Source organism: Chelonia mydas, chromosome 1 (assembly GCF_015237465.2).
Source record: "Chelonia mydas isolate rCheMyd1 chromosome 1, rCheMyd1.pri.v2, whole genome shotgun sequence".
Taxonomy (NCBI): Eukaryota; Metazoa; Chordata; order Testudines; family Cheloniidae; genus Chelonia; species Chelonia mydas.
Window position 1 is genome coordinate 308,766,102 of NC_057849.1, and position 20,111 is coordinate 308,786,212.

The 20,111-nt window shown below is 39.9% G+C and overlaps 1 protein-coding gene across 2 annotated transcripts in view; it reads right to left on the bottom strand.

Annotated features, from left to right (window-relative positions):
* The window catches only part of GRM8 (glutamate metabotropic receptor 8), a 462,724-nt gene that overhangs the window by 368,843 nt on the left and 73,770 nt on the right, over positions 1-20,111 (bottom strand). For both annotated transcript variants that reach the window (XM_043550467.1, XM_007056854.3), the window contains exon 3: positions 1,338-1,554. In XM_043550467.1, the coding sequence (XP_043406402.1) occupies positions 1,338-1,554 (217 nt within the window). The remainder of the gene's footprint in view (positions 1-1,337; positions 1,555-20,111) is intronic.

Consider the following 20,111-nt stretch of genomic DNA (forward strand, 5'->3'; position numbering starts at 1 on the left):
GAAATCCACATTGCATCACTGGCCAAGAATGTTCTACTATTAGTGCTTAGTGTGAAAATTGCAGTATTGTCTTTTGAAAGCAGACGTCACCAAAGTCAACCATGCCTTGGTCCCCTCTTGATCAAATAATTGGAAGGTACTTTATTTGGGTTGACATATGAAGACCACTTGGAAACTTCAGAGTATACTCAATGAAAGTGGTGTAGATACTTACTGGTGGTTCTCACATGGATCATTATACACTGTATAGATCCAACACATTTCAGGTTGTTGATCTATAAGGCCCTCTATGGTTTGAGCCCTGGGTAGCTAGGAGATGCCTCTCCCTTTGTGCCTTATCTAGACAGCTGGGAAATTCAAGCTGATGGTCTCTAGATCTGTATGTAGAAGTTGGGGACAGGCTGGAACTCCTGCTCTAGAATTCTCTTCTCCCCGTCCCCCCACGAATTTGTCCTGACAAAGTCAGAGTTTGTTGAGCTTCAAGGCATGCTACAAGCCCAATAAATTAATCCACGCTATATGGGGAGGAATAGCAAAGCTGTTTGAGGTTTTTGTACAGAAGGGGTGTTATTTGTGTTAGTTAACATTGGTTTAGTTGGTGAAATATCAATACCAGACATCTACTACTCTCTCCTTCATACCACCTATTACTCCCCTCCATGGAGTCTAAAATCCATTGCTCCTGAAAAACAGCCAATTTTGCAGGCCAGAAATAACTACTGCACTGAGGAAAGATGAAACAGACCTTAAAAATATTCCTCATCATATGCCAATGTTTATATAACACATTTCATGCTGAAATAAAAACAACCAGGGTATGTCTTTGTACTTTATAGAATTTTTAGAGCAGCAAGATTAAAAACTCCATGAACAACAATGAGAAAGATTTGCCAGGACTTTGGGGTCACAAGATTAGGATTTTCTAAAAACAACTCGATCATAACCTCTCTGGCTACAGTCCAGCTGCCATTTTTTAAAAAAGGATGACAATTTGCTAACATAAGTTTCAATCTAAAATGACCATATTATAGCCATTTATCAAACCTGTAGAGTCTCTAATTTGTCAAAGAGCGTCTCCTTTTCAAAGTGGGTGATCTTTTTGTATTTCTTGCCTTTGTCAGGAGCTCTCCTTCCTAAATAAGCCCCAAAGTGTCACCTTGACAAACCCATGAACAGCAAAATCATTCATAATATTCTCCACTTCTCTCAAGAATACAGTCTAGGTCATGCATCTGTAGGAGCTCTAATTATCCCACATAGACCAGACAGTGTTTCGTGATGCTCAGACTTTGTAACCTGTCAGCTATAAATACAAAATCTGATAAATGTACGCTTACCAATTTCCCTCGAGATCTGAGTAAATGCTTCTACACCACTCTCTCCATAGTTTCCCTCTGAAGCCAGTGTTGACACATAGTTCCATCCAAGTGCTGTCACAATATCGACCATGGCTTGGGCTTGATATGAGTCAGGTGGAACCACTCGAGAGAAAAAATCATACCTGGTATTATCACTTAATTCTGGAGCTGTAGATGCATAGCTGACTTGAGGTATCTGCAAACAAAATGACAAGTAATTCAAACCAATCTAAAATAATTTTCAGTTTAAAATAGATTATGCACAGGAGCAGCACAGATCTGAATATCTTGTCATAATTAAAGCAACTAATCAGAAACCATTTCAGATATTGTAAAATGTCAGTTAAGTTTCATTTTCATTAAAGTTTTTTTCTCCAGTGAATAATGAATTCTGCTATTCCCCAGATGTCATGAGTCATGACTCCTGATGACACACCAGAACAACATTTTTCCCCATTCCAGCCATATTAAGAACTAATGCAAAAGTGAAGGAAGAAAGGAGGACTTGTACAATTCACAAATCAAGAAAAAAGTCACATCTTTGAGGAGCTTAATGTTTAAATGTTAAATTTCTTCCAACTATAAAAGTTAGATTATTTTGCCTATTTCATAAGGTTTGTCTCGTTCACGTTTTGTTTTGATTTTTCATGATTTAACACAGCATCATTCATAGCATCACACAAGAATACAAAGCCTAAGTAATTGGGTTATGCAGGAAGATCTTTTAAAAAAAGATATTAGCTTTTAGGAAATAGATATAGGAAAAAATAGGGCCTTAATGACTTTATACAGCCTGTTATCACAATTATTTTGCATGCAGAGAGCAGAAGAGATTTTAAATAAGTGCAAAGGAATATGGTTATGCTATTTCTGAGGACTAGTTAAAATATTTAAAGAAACCTTGCTTTTATGCATCTAGAAAGGGTTCAGTCATAACTTTGCTTGCTGAACTAAGTAAAGTTTGGGAAGGTTAAGAAGTTATTGTCTAGAGGTAACGTTTATTGTCAATTCTGTTGCATAAATATTTCTTTGACGAAAAAAATGATAATTAATGTTTTTGATATTTTATAATGAGTATGATTTGAAAACAGTGGTGATGGGATACACTTGAAATATTCACCAACTAGTCATGAAAGTTACCAGAAAATACTTTGAGTGGGGAATGTGGAATACCGGCTAATTACCCCAAAATTATTGTCTGAGGGCCAATGAAATATTGTGTCATTAGCACAAGAAGGAAGGATGATTTTGTGATTAAGGCAAAAGGAATGGGATTTAGGAAATCTGGTTTCTTATCCCAGCTCTGTCAGAGGCTTTTTGTAACTTTGAGCAAGTTACTAAATCGCTTCTTACTTAAGTTAGCCTTCCCTTCACTCTGCTGCTTTTAAGGTCTAGTCTGAAAAGCAGGTTACTAGTTTCAGCTGACTGAGGGGGAACAAAGCCATTTAGAAGATGGGCAGAAGGACAAAATAATCTCAAAAATATAAGATAGGGGTGATCTCTCAAAGAAAATGCTACTATCAACAAAGCAAAGCTCCATCAACTGAAAGGAAATACAAATTCCTTCATGGGATGTTCTGAAACATTTCTAGCACTTTAAAAAACAATAGGTAGATACCCGCTTGTAAACATGTTTGTTATATTTGCCATTTTGCTCTGTGAAAAGTTACATTTATCCATGGGAGGGGGGGAAGGAAGAGGGGAAATACAGCCTTAATCATTGGTTTCCTCATGTTGGATCTCAGAATGCTACCTTGCAAATCCTCAGGGGAGGCTTCTTCAGTGAACAGTTACTCAGTGGTATTCAACATAGCACCAACATTAGTAACCGCTGGTAATTTTAACCTAGCGATGACTTTGTTGTTACAAATCCTAGGAGTAGGACCCATACCACTTATAGCCATTAATTTCCTCAGTTCTGGTTTCCCTTCAGATATAAGGCAAGTGTCAAATCCTAACAACATGTTTGTTTGGGAGCTGATGGTGTCATGCAGTGACATGAGATTTCAGCCCAGACAACAGAGGTATGCTTTGTGCATCCCTGATTGAGCCACTGGAAAAGCCAGAACCACCAACCATTTTCCAACACCTAATAGAATTTATTTTAGAAAAGGGGGCTAGACTAAGAAAATTATGAGACTGTAAAGAAAACATACATGAATAATGAACTGAAATGAATATACTTTGGCCATGAAGAAACTGAACCAACATTGGCTGAAGTCAACAGAAATCTTTCCATGGATTTTAATAAGCATTGAAATGGGCCCCATGCTCATTGTCTGACACAGAAGGGTACAGTGCAGTGTTGCACCAACAGAAATACTTAATGAGCTTGATTCTCCACTGCTTTACATCGTGCGCACCCATTTACAATGGTGCAAAGTGGGTGTAAAATGCCACCATTTTGATTTGGCAGTGTTTTAGTGCCAACTTTACACAGATGTAAGTAACTATGACAGCTCAACGGCAAGGGAGAACTAGGCTCACTCTAGCCACTTAGCCATGAGACAAAAAACAGCTTAAAAGTCAAGAACACTTAAATAAAACACTCTTAGAACTCTTTTTCTGAATCATTAGATGTCTCCCCTGTTTCTTTTTCTATTAACCTCTCAGGACGGAGCCCCTGAACAAAGCTATTATTCAATTTTCTTCTCCCCAAAAGTTCATAATCTCTATCCAGGACTATATTGTAGATTTTCCTTAATAAAAGTCTATTTTGGTATTTTGAAGTTACCAGGATGAAATAATTAAATGTGTAGCTTCACACTCTTATTTTCAGAAGGAAACAAACTCTTTGTTTCTTGTAACCTGAACTTTTGTATGCAGGAAATCCATGAATGTGGCTAGACAGCTCAGGTGCTTTCAAATACAGAATTAAGAGGTCTGAGGTTTGGGGGATGTTAAAAGAGAAAAAAAGTAGCTAAAAAGACACACTAACTCTTTTTCAACAAAATTCAAAAGAATGTTTAGCATGCAGGCAAGTTGTTAGAATGCACTAAACCAGGATCAATAAACCATGAACTAAGAATTTATACTTTAACTGTAACAACTCTGGTTATGGACTGTAGATTTAATAAACCATATTTTACATATCCCTAGAACATTTTTACATGACAAAGCACAATGCTTCCTATGCAAAGGAGCTGTTATGGTCTATCAATTCAGTAATATATATTTTCAAAACTTCCTAAATATGGTCTGTATCTACACTATAGATACTACTTGTAACTAGGGTAAAAATCTGTGTTTTGAAAGAGACCTATGGGGATTTTTTCTTATATTTATCCTTTATTGTCCTTTAAAATTAAACACAAATACATGTAATAATATCAGCATTGTATTCATACAATATGCAGTCCTAATAATTGTGGGGCAATAGTTTGTTTTTTGCTTTGCTTTTTAAGAAAAAAAATGAATAAATGACTGCATAACTGTCATAAATATAAAGGGAAGGGTAAACCCCTTTAAAATCCCTCCTGGCCAGAGGAAATCTCCTCTCACCTGTAAAGGGTTAAGAAGCTAAAGGTAACCTCGCTGGCACCTGACCAAAATGACCAATGAGGAGACAAGATATTTTCAAAAGCTGGGAGGAGGGAGAGAAACAAAAAGGCTATGTGTGTCTGTCTATATTCTGTCTTTGCCGGAGATAGACCAGGAATGAAGCCTTAGAACTTTTAGTAAGTAATCTAGCTAGGTACGTGTTAGATTATGATTTCTTTAAATGGCTGAGAAAAGAATTGTGCTGAATAGAATAACTATTTCTGTCTGTGTATCTTTTTTGTAACTTAAGGTTTTTTGCCTAGAGGGATTCTCTATGTTTTGAATCTAATTACCCTGTAAGGTATCTACCATCCTGACTTTACAGGGGGGATCTTTTTTTTTATTTCTATTTACTTCTATTTCTATTAAAAGTCTTTTTGTAAGAAAACTGAATGCTTTTTCATTGTTCTCAGATCCAAGGGTTTGGGTCTGTGGTCACCTATGCAAATTGGTGAGGCTTTTTATCCAACATTTCCCTGGAAAGGGGGGGTGCAAGTATTGGGAGGATTGTTCGTCGTTCTTAAGATCCAAGGGTCTGGGTCTGTAGTCACCTAGGCAAATTGGTGAGGCTTTTTACCAAACCATGTCCAGGAAGTGGGGTGCAAGGTTGTGGGAAGTATTTTGGGGGGAAAGACGTGTCCAAACAGCTCTTCCCCAGTAACCAGTATTTGTTTGGTGGTGGTAGCGGCCAATCCAAGGACAAAAGGGTGGAATATTTTGTACCTTGGGGAAGTTTTGACCTAAGCTGGTAAAGATAAGCTTAGGAGGTTTTTCATGCAGGTCCCCACATCTGTACCCTAGAGTTCAGAGTCGGGGAGGAACCTTGACAATAACTATGCTGAAGTCAGCTGTTTTACAAACTGCCAAAAGCTATACTTTTTAACATGAGGATTCATGCTCCCATCCTAACTGATGGGATAGTTCCTGCACGCCACCCCCATCTGCCTGCCCCATCCTGATTTACAGTGAGTCAGATTCTGCCACTTTTACTTGGGGAATGGGGTAATATTCAATGTGCATAATGGTGACAGAACTGAGCCCTCTGAAAGAAGGAGACACACATGGGGGAGCCTTACTATTGAATTTGTTAGCTTGGGCTGGTTTATGCCACAGCCTTAAAGTTATTTAACTACATATATTTCTATGTTCATTCCTTAGTGCTTTGTCGCTTAAAGCTATAGTGTACCGTTTTGAAAGACCCACAGGTTTTAGTATGTATGGTCTTAGGTCTTGATCCTGCAAAATGCTGACCTACTCCTCCTGGAAATACCAGCCACCCTCACATCAGCATGGGCAGGACAACATTAATGCCTCAGGCAGCTATCAGAGATACCAGTGAAAGGTCTTATCCCATTAGATGAAGAAGACATGTGAAAAAAGGAGCCTCTCCGTAGTGCCAGAAGCAAAAGACCAGTGCCTTTTATTTATTTTCAGGCAAGTGGTGATCCACATCTAGTGTCCTCCACTGAAGGAAGATTCACCACTTTCTGATCCAGGGACCACTGAATAGGGAATGTTACTAACGGATTTATTCTGGTGTTCCCAACATAGAGTCCAGACTAACCTAAGGGAGGCCCAGGATAGAGAAGAATAGTCTGGAAAACTGGATGACACTGGAGAAGCACAGAATTAAGGGTAAGTGTCCAAGTTGCTCCTAAAAGTCCTTCCCCTCTGCACCTATTCAGTTCAAATCTTGGACAAATGTTCAATGGGTTCTTGCCCACTAGATTTGTCAATTTAAAATACGGTATTAGCCAAAGCTTTCATATGAAATCTCTCTAGATCCTTTCAGGCAAAGACAGATGACTTGTGAGCAGTTTACCAGATATAGGGAAGTGAGTTGAGATAGAATGATCCTATAAACAGGCAGCCAAGAATCTTAAAAGTTGTTGATGAGGAGTTACACTGACATAGCTATAATAGTCACTGATGCAGCTGACTTCCATCCTGTTCTCAGTATATCAGCAATGACACATTAAAAAATAGTTATTATAGCTAACATTGTTGGCAACAGTTCAATTTCAACTGGCATTTTGCGACCTACTAATAAACAAAACAATTTTGCTAAGGAGTATAAATGCTTAGATAGAAGTTTGCATCGTCAAACATTTTCATGTTGGTGATTTCTCATGTTTTATGTCTATCATTAATCATTAAAAGCCTTGTCTTTTCAAAATTATTACCACCTCTTCTGTACAGAAGAGCTTTGTGAGCACAAAAGCCTCAGTGAAGTGAAATAGATCCTTAGGGCCTAGATATTGAACACTTGCTGGATGAGAGCCGAGGTCACTGTCTTCCAGCTATTAGTCACATCTGCAAATTGCCATCCCTCAGATCATCATCTTAGTCTGCCTTCACTGAATAAAAGCTTCCATGGTAAACTAGAGTTAAATTCACTTGGTATGGATAATCAAGACTCAAGTGTTTGATCTGTGCTAATACTATCTCATGCGGTGATCAAACAAGGTCAGCAGGGTTGTGTGTTGTTTTACTACTTTGATCAGAGATCTCAAATCAGCATTTTGGAGATGCAGTAAGTTTTACTAGTGATTCAGTAAGGGACATTCTTCCCACTCAGACAGTAGTAAACCAGTCTCCCTGTGCAGCTGCAACAGGGTCATCTCACTTGCTGCTATAGCTTGGTAGCAGGGAAAGAAGGCAATCCTAACCCATCCGTGAAGGGGTCGGCTCACCACTTCTGAGGCATCAGCTTGTAAAATGAACTCTCGAGGAGATGGAACTGAACAGGACAGACTCTTTACATAAAAGGTCTTTCAACATCTGAAAGGCCTTTTCACAGGCCTTGACCAGTGCACCTTCTTGGGGCTCCTGTCCTTAATTAGGTCTGTGAGAGGGGTTGCTACTGTTAGAAACCCAGGAACAAATCAGCAGTAGCAGCCTGTGAGCCGCAAAAACCTTCAGACTTGCTTTTTCGTGGCTGGATATGGGCATGCTTTGAGAGCCTGGAGGCGTGGCCAGGCAGCTCTGCATGCTGCCTCCCCTGCAGGCACCAGCCCCGCAGCTCCCATTGGCCAATGGGAGCTGCGAAGCCAGCACTCGGGGAGGAAGCAGCACGCAGAGCTGCCTGGCCAAACCTCCCTCTAGGAGTTGAGCCCTTGGCCCTCCAGTCAGGTCACTTCCAAGTCTCTCCTTGTAACAATCTCGGTGTTCATTAAAGTACAAACCAGTGAATGGGAAAGGAATAAAACTCTAATAAAACAGACTGTAGTAAACTGCTGCACACAGCCATGTGGTGTTCCCAAATCCTGCCTCCAGGGCACATCTCCAAATTCCTATGTTCATAATACTGTCCATTATGAGGGAGCATCTCTAAATTATAATCTTCTACAAACATATCTCTACACTCCCATTCTGGGTAGTCCATAGACAAAAAGTAAGGGAAATTAACACAAACAAACTGAGTTAGTGATAGAGAGGAGAATGTCTCCCTCTCAGGGTGTATCAGGATTAGGGCATCCCTTCCCCCAGGGAGAGACCTTCAGGCAGTTGTTGGGGAAGCTCCTGGCTTTCCTCAGCAGCTGAGGGATGAAGGTGGGGTCTCTTCCCTGGTCTGGCCACAAATGAGCTGTTTTTCTCCCCTTTTAACTCCTCCTCCAGCCTGTGCATGCCCTGCAGGTGTGGTGGGCCAGGGCAGGGCTGGCTGAACCCACAGAAGTTCCTTAACAGCTTGTTGTCCAGTGGGAAGTTTGTACACCCCATCACACCATCCCACACTTTAGTAATGCAATCTCTGGCCCTGGAGCAAGGCAATAATCTAGGTTGTCCCTCTAAACTCTCCTGGATTCCAAAGATTCCTTCTTCCCTACAAACACATTCCCTCTTCCCGAAGGGGATCACCCTGGAGTAAAGCAAAGCTCCCAAAGCATAGCACAAGCAGTTTCTGGATCTTCTGTTTTTTGAGGGAGACTAAAGCTTTCACAGGGTGGAAAATAAACATCCCTGAGATCCTTTCCTTAAAAAGGAGACTAAAAACCCTCAGATGGGCTGAATGAAAAAAAAAATGAAAAACCAATGCCTACGCAGGCTTTTAAACCATCTGTACTCACCTACCAATAGCCATTGATACCTGCTTCATGATCGTTTCACCTCTGTCATTAAAGATCTCGTGTCAGGTTAAAAATTGTATTTTAAAAAGACCTTATCTGTGTTACTCATGACACTTCTGATTTTTAAAAGCTAAAATAATTGTACTGGCCTGATTTACTTTTCATGTTGTGTTTGGGCCTTTCACTCAGCCTGAAAAATAGTCTTACCAGTGTCACCGCTGTGTCGTCATCTTTTGTTTCTCACTCAATATAACATTATCAGTGCTCCATTGCTTGAATTGTAAACATTGAAAGGGTGGGGGTTTGCTTTGGTTTTTAAATCAGTTTCCACAGAAATTAAAGAAAAATTGATTGTAGCCATGCTGCCTACCCAGTCTGGCTTCAGGCTAACCCCTCATTCAGGTTGGATCCCCCAACCTTCTCAGACCAAGTCTCTTTCCAGGCACAGTTGTATTCTTCAAATACAAAACTTAGGCAAAACGTCTAAAACAAAAGCAGTCCCTGTGCCCACAGTGGGCTACAGTTTTTAGGGCTCTTCCCCTTGACTTTCTCAGTGCTGAAAGGAGAACACACTCTTCTATGCGCTTTAGGGTTTGTAGATGCCAGTGTGTCTGAAACCTAGAGAGGAGCCAAATTTGACTTGCGATGCCCTTTTACATCTTTCTGAAAGGGGCTGAAGAGTCTCTTTGCTCTTTGTCAGGAGTAACTCCCCCTGCCCAGGATAAGACCACTCTCTTAGGGCTCCACACACCCACAGGTATGGGGCTGAGGTAGATCAGCGAAGCAGCCAGTGGAAAAAGTGTGACCAGAGCATCAACACAGAGCCTTCCCTCTAGGATGCCTGGCGTGTCCTGCTCCATAGACATCTATGATCTGTAATGTTGAGAAGTATGGCCCCCTGCAAACTCCAGGGACCACAAAACCCTCCTCCCATTAAGAGACACGTCTACACTTCAGGTCTCCTTTTATGGGTTTTACAGCGGGAGCAGGTAATCTGTCCCAAGGATTTTTTAGCGATGGATTCCCTGTTGGTAGAGCATTTATACGTACACTTTACAAGTACAGATATTGGCTGTTCATCTAAATTGAGGTATGTGACATAACTGGCAGGATACCCATCAACCACAGAAGTAACTTGGGTGTCCAATAATGCATCTGGTTCAAGAAGTCGTTATACATTTACTATGAAAAATATTTTACCAATATTAGCTAGAGCAAAAAAAGTTATGCCCCATTTATGCATCTAAATGACTGCAGTTTAAAACCCATTTTGGTTAGAAAAAATAAAGTTTAGTATTTGAAAAGTGAAGTACAAAAGTATAATCTATACGCTGCCATTAGCTGGTTCTAAATCACTCTGATTCCCACTGGTTAGCAATACACACTGCCCTGTTTCCTGTGAACAGTAATATCTGCTACATCAGTAGTTAATGGTCAGCTACTTTCAGGTCCTCTGGAAGGTCCCTATGCACTTAAGTGTTGCTGTGTAAAGATAACGTTTATGCTAATACAGAATGTCAGGCAATTAAACCTTTGCTCTTTATCAGTAGAACAAAAACATTTTTCTCTAAAAAATGAGGATATGATTCATAACAGTTTATTTTGAAACTCCAATAAAATGTGTCAGTTTGCACTTGGACACTCCCATGGGAGAAGAACAGGTTTAATGTGCTAGGTACCTCACAGTACACAGAAGGCAATGAGGTTCCTGCCCTGAAGAGTTTCCATGTAAGGACCTGATCCCTCTCTCCTCACTCATGTACCATACCTTGCTATTAGTGCCATTAATTATGCATTAGCCTCTTCTTATTGTTCTGTTGCCCTCCTCCTTTATCATCTCCTCTATGGTCCAGTTTTTGCACCTTTATTCATGTTGAATAGCACCTTACAGTTCTGTTAGTCCCATGAGTTTCAGGACATAAGTGACAGCAAAAAATTCAGTAAAGGCTCGTGGGTATTTGGTGGGGCAGGGCATTTGTGTGCATGTGTATAGATGTTGTTGGCATCGCTTGTGCAGGCATCATGAAGATGTATATCATGCTCTGTCACATCTTATATATTTTTGAGGTCGGAAGCGTATATCATTACTACATTTCTTTTCATTATCTATTCTCTTGCCTGGCCTCCCTCCAGCTGTCTTGACTAATGGCTAACCCCAGGTGTCCCTGAACCTGAGCAGGTGTCAGCTTCTAGATGCAACACTGCTGTTTTCATGAGCACAGAGCAGAATTAAGACTATTAATGGTTTTTTCCTGTTAACAGTGTTATTATTTCTATAGATGTCCATGGAACATCACAGAACAAAAGGGAAAACATAGTCCCTGCCCAAAAGACCTCACATGCATAAGGCCAATCATCCACATCCTTACTCACATCAGTAGGTTTACTCAAATAGATAATGGTCTGCCGGATCAGGCTCTTAATAAAATTAAGATAAACTAGTGAATTTAATATGGGTAATTGTTTTGCAGGCTGTGGGTAGCAGAAACTAAGATACTTAGCACCATCTGAGTTTTATTCATTAGCTAGAAAGTACCTTTTTTTAAAGTTTAATAAGTGACATTACGGCAAGGCATGTTAGTTTTCATCATCCGCTGTGCCAACATGGTATAATAGGATATAATCAAGAGAGTTATCTTGTACAATATGAAGTGTTAAAAATTTGGAAAGTAGTTTTTTTCTAATGGGTTGAAGTAGGTCAGGGACTCATTAGAAGTCATTATTTGTAATTACGCACAAGGGATACCACAAAGGAATATAATTTGATACCAGAATCTTGAATCCTACGTAAGATGCAGCATCTACAAAACAAATCAACCAATCCTGAAACATACATGTTATGACGTTGAACTCCATACACTTTATGAAAATATGCTTATGAATGTGAATATGATGTAACTGGAATATGCTTTATGCAAAAGGTCTCTTGTAAGGTATCATTACAAAGCTTATAATCTACAGAGTGTGTTCATCTGACTTGTTTGCATGTATTATTTCTATGTCTGGAGTTAAGAGAATAAGATATAAACTTGTATCACTGATGTAAACATATTAAGTGGAGGCCATTAATGGTGCTCCAGAAACAATCAGTTGTAAATGGCCTTAGTTACTTGAAAACCTTCCTGTGTATGTGTGGGTCAGCCCATGCGGAATGGAGACTAGGAGTCTTACAGTGACATGTGACCATGTCACCTGATAATGAAATCCATCTTAAATCTGGTACTTTTCTATTTAGAAGGAGGGGTAGGGACCCAGAGAGACAAAAGATTCCTGCCTTGTGCCAAAGCTATAAAAGGGGGTGGAGCAGGACAAAGGGGTGGCCAGTCATGAGAAAACCCCTGTTTTCCACCTAAGATGTCTGCTGGAACTAACAAGGACTGTACCAGGGGAAAGGATTGAGCCCAGAAAAGGAAGGAGTCTAGTCTGTGAAAGAAGCTTATTGGAACATCTCTGAGAGTGAGCTATTACCTGTAATCAGTTTCTTAATGTATTAGGCTTAGACTTGCATGTTTTTGCTTTATTTTGCGTGGTGACTTACTTTGTTCTGTCTGTTATTACTTAAACCACTTAAATCCTACTTTTTGTACTTAATAAAATCACCTTTGTTTATTGATGAATCCAAAGTAAGTGATTAATACCTGGGGGAGCAAACAGCTGTGCATCTCTCTCTATCAGTGTTATAGAGGCTGGACAATTTATGAATTTACCCTGTATAAGCTTTATACAGAGTCAAATGGATTTATTTGGGGTTTGGATCCCATTGGGAACTGGGTGTCTGGATGCTGGAGAGGTGACCTGCTGAGCTGTTTTGAGTTAAAGACTGCAGCTTTGGAGGTATGGCCCAGACCCTGAGTCTGTGATGCATCAGGCTAGTATTTCTGGCTCAACAAGGCAGGGTTCTGGAGTCCCAGGCTGGCAGGGAAAATGGGCTCAGGAGTAGTTTCAGCACATCAGGTGACAGTCCCATGGGGGTCTCTGTGACTGAACACATTACACATGTCTCTATGCACTGTGATGTACTTAAGGGGAAAACATTAAAAAGGTACCTATGTATTATGCACATTTTTACATCTGAAGCAAATATTGTCACACTGTGCACTGCTATGGAACTCCAGGAGGATGAAAAACCATCTAAGGACAGCTTGAACTGTCAGTGTTCTATGCAACAAAAAAATCTATTGATAAATGTTTAACGGTGGTATTTTCCCAGTAAGGGAGCTCCACTGATATATTCACATCACTTTATATCATGTCTCTTGCCTCTCTGAAAACCAGCTACATTAAGTTATCCTTCCATCTGTAAGCAACTTTCTAAATATTTTAAACCCAACTGAGGTTTAAACCCAGCCTCTGTATGATGAAATGAAGAAACTGTAGATCAAATGGATAATATTCATGCTGAAATCAGAGCACATGGGGAGCTTGGGAATGACTTAATTCTTCTTTTGCCATTTCACACATTCTCCAATCAGTAGATCAAACAGGAAACTAAGAATGGCCAGACAGCCTTAGGGACTTCTTAACCCATTCAAATTCCTTTTTCTACTTATTGGGTGGGGGGGGGGAGATTTAATTATGTGTATCGGTTTGTTCGTCTTGCTCAGAACTCTGAGCTCAGTGTGAGCTCTGATATTTCAAAGCCCTCTCAGCTGTATTTACTTCATTAGGGTCTGTCAAGTTACCCACTTTTTCAAGAAGTATAATTGTTTGTGATGAATTATGAGAATATATAAAGAGAGATCAGTCTCAGGATGAACTAGCACTGCTGCTTTTCTAATTCAGGGACAATAAAGTAATGCGGTAGCTGGAAAACTGGATTCGGCTCCAGTTGGCTCTCTCTTTTGAAATTCATTTGCTAATTAGTACTATAGAGTCTATAGCTAGTAATTTAAGGGATTTAGGATCTCGGATTGTCCGCTGGCAGTTTATCAACTTAAGAGAACATCCTGAAGAAGTGGGAAATCCCTTGATTTATAGGCAATTCTGTTTCTTTTAGTCAATAGGAGAATGAGCTGCCCTGGTGGTTCTATTGACTAGGGGCCAAATTCAGCTCTGCAGTAGCAAGGGAATCTCCACTGAAGTCAGTAGGAGTCACACACACTTATGCCAGTGACTAAAGTTGATGTATTGACCCTCTTGCTGCCACCAGATCCCCTTCAGAGACTGGAAAATTTCTGGAAATAACCATTAGGATGATTGTCCTTTCTCTTCCCCAGCCCTCACCTCTCCTCCTACCCTATACAAGTGAAAACAGATTTTGTATCATTTTCACACACTGTTGATCATGAAGTATTGGCTAGGTGGCAGTTGTTGTGGTACAGTAATATTGAGGAAAATATAACTGAGGGAGGTGGGAGAGAATTATAAGTGAGGGTGAAAAACATAAATGAGGTGTTAGTATTAAATCAAGTCAGATCGCTCACTTTTAAAGAAGTGTTTGAAACTTTAAGAGACAATATTCTCCCTTCAATGCACTGTAGTTGCCTCCTAGCTTCCCCAGCTAGCACTTATACACAGATGTAACAACCATCATCTTGGCTGTCACCATGGATTGAAGAGCTAAAGTGTGAGCTTCTACGATTTGAGGTACAGGTCTAATAAGGGACAGCTATTTAGGCACCTAAAGATTCAGATAGCAACTGTAGTAAATCCCACTAGGCACTAAGCAGGGTAAGTGCCTAACTCCCATTGACTTCAATAAGAGTTAAGTACTTAACTCACTTAGATGAGTAGGGGGATTTTCAGACATGCCTATCTTCAGATGCCTAAATACCTTTGTAAATTTGGCTTCAAGTCTGCTAACTGGGAGCTGTAGCACACTTACAGTCAAAAAAATTAGTATATTACACCCAAAAACTGAAACATTTTTGTTTCTTTCATGGAATTCAAAACTTTTCTGTGACTTTTTCAAAGTTTTTTGCCTCTTTGAAAAATCCCTGCTTCTCACCAGTGAGAAGTAAACACCAAATTTAAAAAAAAACAAAAACCAACAACCTACCACCAAATAAGAATGGCAGCATTTCACACACAGTTTGCACTCACTGTGCCCTGGGGAAATGATTACAGCTACTCTGTGACAAGAACTGTACAGAAAGGAAAGAGTTAATATTTACCAATCCAGTCTGGATAGCAGAGACTCGCTATATGTATTCAGAACTAGCTGTACATATATAGCATGGTTGTGTTTACAAGTTAAAAGAACATTCTATATGTCACTCAAGGCTCTAAACCCACCAATCAGCTTTGCCTCATGTTTTTCTGTATCAGCTTGTTCCTTTCTTATCTCTGCTTTGGATACCACTTTCTAGGCGCCAAGGGTCTGTGAAGCCTTGTTCCCTGCTTGTACAGGATGTAGAATGAATGTATCTTGTCTCTGACAGATTTAGTATTTGCCTGTGCCAAGATCTGAATTCAGCTATGCAAAGTGTTGTGGGATCCATACCTGAGCATGGGTGAGTGGGAGTAAACAGCATTGTGGGGAAAGCATAATAGAATTCAGTTAACACAACTACTGTACCTTATGTTCATATATGGTATAATGTATACAATATTAATATTGTGCACGTAACACATATTAGTGGGGTGTGCCCATATATATATTGACTAACCACACTCTACATTTTACCCGCCATTCTTCACATCTCTTGCCTCTATTTTCATCCCTCTTTAACCGTAGCTCCATCATCACTCCTTCTTCCATCCTGCCATCTTGTTCTGTGAGATTTTGGCAAACCAGTAAAGTACCTAAACCACTATCACTTGTTGCTAACAGTAGCCACGTTAGCAGGCCGTACTGAACCACTATTGTGTGTTGCTAACTGTAGTCAAGTTAGCAGGCCATACTGAACCATTCTTGCTTCTTGCTAAAAGTAGAAAGTCAGCAGGTGGTAAATTGGTCATGCAGAGGCCTCAGCGTAACCAAGACAGGAGGGGAGGGGGTTTGGGATGCCACAGGCAGGGCAGCTCAACCCCACGTCTTTCCTGCTGAGAATGTGGAAATTGCTGATCTATGTATTTTAGAAAAACAGGAAGTCTGTCTATATGTGCCCCCAGGAATGTTTGTCAGGGACCTAAGGCATGGACATTCTGGAGGAAAAAAAAAAACATATCTGGTAAATTGATTACCATAAGAAAATTTCTTGCTTGGTCTTTAAAAACTGCTTGCTTAACAAGTTTTCTTTAAGGGATATGTCATTGTATTACTAATGTATAAATTAGGGGGAAAGTTTGAGGCAATTGGACTTCTCAGGAGGTGCTCTTCAGGGACGCTCCCTCTGGGTCCCCACTGGCAGACAGAGGCCTGGCCAGCTGAAGCCTGTTACGGTGCCACTCGAAAGCCACACTCAGCTTTGGTAATTATCGGGGGTTGGGGGTGTTTTACTAACCTGTTGCAGACGTGTGCAAGTGCTTGAGACTAAGTAAAGTTTAGCTTTAAGTGAAAGCACTCGTGTTGTCCTGTTTATGTGAGCCATCTATCGGTCTCCCTTGATTTATTTCCTGACACCACCTCGCACAGAGTAAAAGTTACCGAGAGCTTTGGGTTGAAAGAACCTCAGGTAATAATGTGTTCTCTCCCCCTTTTAACTTCTCCCTCCATTCCTGACTCCTGGTCTCCCCCACCCTTCATCACTTTCCCCTCGGTGCTCCTTTCTCAGTCACAACAGGTTGAAGTAATAAAGAACAGTGGCTAGTGCTGAGGTGTTGACATGTGCTTCACTGCTTCCTATCTCCCATTCACGGATGCTCAATGTTTTCACTGGGACCAGCATGAAGGCCAGAGGGATTCTGCTGTGCTGCTGCTGAAAGATAAGCCTGGACAGGGCCACTCTCCAATGGACTACTGGCTAAGGCAGCTTCCCCATGCACACATGCTCGTGCTGTCTGCCTGTACTGGGAGTGCCTTCACGATACCAGAGAGAACAATATGCAGTGCAGGAAGGAAGTAGTACCATATGTTCAGACCAACTCACAGAATTTCTATAAAATTCCCCTTTCCCCTATTTTCATTCAAAGAATTCCAAACCAGTTTAAACCAAAGTTAAACTACATTTATCACCCTTCAGATAGACTTCTGCTTAAGTGTGAGGCTCAGCCTGAGCAGTAGGCCGAAGGTTTCCTCCTTAGCTGTGATTCCCATATACGTATGCATGTGAAAGCACATGCACAAAAAATAGCTTTCCAGTCATTGATTCCGGTGCACTTTTGAGGGCTTCTTTAAACATTTTGTCAAGTTAGCCTGATCCTGCCAGTCTGGCTTTGCTGGAAAGCACAAAGCAGTACTTATGAAGCTCAGACGCATCCAGATGGGATGCATGTTTGTGTTCCAGTAGCCATGAGCACTACTCATTGTGATAACCTGAATGTCCTTTGCTCTGAAGAAATAGTCTGTCATATCTCCTCTGTCTTGCTTTTGTGCGTATATGTTGGCAAATCTTGCCTCCCTCCACTCCTCTTAAGCAAGATGGAAACATACGACACATTTTGTGTTTCATCCCAGAGGAGCCCAAGAATTCTGTAAATCATACACATAAAGGAAATAACATCTCTGAAATGCAACCACCTATGGGACGGAAGTTTGTAGCCAGGCAGATGACCAGAACATGTAGCATAGCATATCAGAGGAGTGAGAAGGAATGTTGGTCGGGGACCTCCACGCAAACCCCTACCCCGATAAAAAAGTATCATGAGCATTTTCCTGATCACTCAGAGAAGACAGAACCTCATTGTTTGAGATTGGTTTCAGGATATCCACACAGTAAACTTTATGGAATTCCTTTTCTCTACTTTTGTAGAACTGTTCTGGCCCTGCTATGATTTAAACCTGCAGGAGTCTACAACACGCTTTAACAACCTGCTAAAGGTTTTGATGGATGAAGAAATTCCAGATTTCTAAACACAATTTTATCATCACTCTCTGTAAAGAGACCTCAGACAGAATAGCTTATGTCTGACTTTGCTAGTAGATACACCGTGCCAACAATCTGCATCTCTCTATGCCAACAATCTTCCTCTCTCTAAAGAAGTATTTCTGTACACAGTGCACAGTTGATTTGTATTAGGGACTCTACACTGTATCATTTATGAATATCACAGCAGATTTTGATGAACGAACATCTTTTATTTTGAAATGCTCTTCCTTCAGTCTGTGGCTGCATATGCTAAAAGAACTCATAATAAACAAGATTACACCAAACCAAACTGAAATGTGCCAACTGCATTGAATAAATATTGGAAACATCAAAAACCAAAGTGGTAGCTTCTGAGGACCAGTCGGATTAGTAATGCCAAGACAACCTGTGTTGATGCACATACAATTTGATTTTCACTTGCTAGTATAAATTAGTCCCAAATGCATTTTTACATGTTAGTTTCACTTATCCATTTTCAGTGGTCACCATAAAACTGGTTGAAATTTTTCAGAAGAAAGTTTTCCATCAGAAAACCCTGATCTGACAAGATCAAAAAATTATTGATGTGCTTCATTTTGACTTCTTTGCTTGATTTTTTATATTATAAATAATAATAGAAAAGCCTCAATGAAGCACTTCAACCTTATCAAAACTAAAAGGCTCAATAAGGCCACTTCAATATATTTGAAACGAAACATTTTAGAATTTTCATTTTGCAGGAAGTTTCAAAATTTTGATCTTTTGTTCCAAATCAGGACAAGAGGAAATTTCGAAATGTCAGAATTTCCCACATAAAGGAAATTCTAGCTCCAGTCAATCAACTCTAGTCATCAACCTACACTAGCAAGCCTAGCCATTCATGAATGAAGTTGTTTTCTAAGACTTTTATGTCACTCAGTCTTTATAAATGTATGCTACTGCTGATGCAAGTCTTTTCACACTCCATAATACATATCCTTCAAATGGGCTTGATTTGGCTGCAGTATACTGAAACAACTATTAACAATAAAATTACTAAGGAAAAATGAAAATGTTGGCTGTATAGAAGCAGATGTCACAACAGTCGGATAATAACAAAAAGACTGGCTGGCTTCAAACATACTCTTCGCATTCAGTTTAACGGATGAATACAGTGTGCCAGACATGAGAATAAAATCAGGGCTGTGTAGCAATAATCTCATTCCATTCACTCAATTGCTTGCTACACTAAATGGTCTTCGAAAGATGAATAAATTACTCTGTCATGTAGATATTTAAAATACATTTCCTTACACCTAATTGTCATAGCATTGTGATTCCAATTTCCTCAGTTCATGGAAAAGCTTTTTAACTAGGTTTCTGTCACAGAGTTTTTTTTCTGTGGTGGAAATTTAAGAGTTCTTTACATTGACATCTACCGGTATTCATAAGTATCTATTAAGAATAGAAGAAATATATATATATACTTTATTCCCCAAAAACTGGTATTTAATTCCATCTGAAAAGAGCTATGACAAGCGAATGTAACGGTTGCATGTTTACACACGTAAAGTGTCAGAAATTTACAGAGTTTAAGTTGCCAATGCAATCTTGATTCTGCCCAGACCTCTTGCGAGAGCTATGGATAGATGAAGTATATAAGTATTATGAAATAGTTGTTAATTACATTATCACATTGGTCATATATTACAATAGAGCTTCATATAATTCTTTTCTACTACCTTAGATTCGCACGTTTAGCATTTTTTTCATTCTTTTGTATTTACTTTATTTTTATTGCCATAATGGTACAAAGTATCTTTATTGACCTAGGTCAATTTTTCAAACCTGGTGTTCCAATGTATACATGGCCTCATTTTAAAAAGTAGAAGAGCACGCATAAATCCCACAGAAATCAATGAGAGCTGCAAGAGGTGAGAAGCTTTGAAAATCAAATTACTTATATTTAGGCACATAATTATGGATTTAAGATCCTAATTTTATATCCTCCAGGTTTTGAATGTGTTGGCATTAGGGTTATTAGGATACTCTCTCTCTCTTTGCGCTAAGGTATGTATTTTAATAACATAGCTCTCAGTTTTGCCTTGTAGCAGTATTGCCAGCAAATGTTTTGAGTGGCACAAGGCTATGGTCCCATCTCTCCTTCTTAGATGGTAGCCTAGTGGTACTAACCCTGCACAGTCCTTTCATACAGATTAGCAGAAGGAATACAGCTGTGGCCCAGGGGGAAAGGGTGAGCTAAAAGAACAGAAGAAACG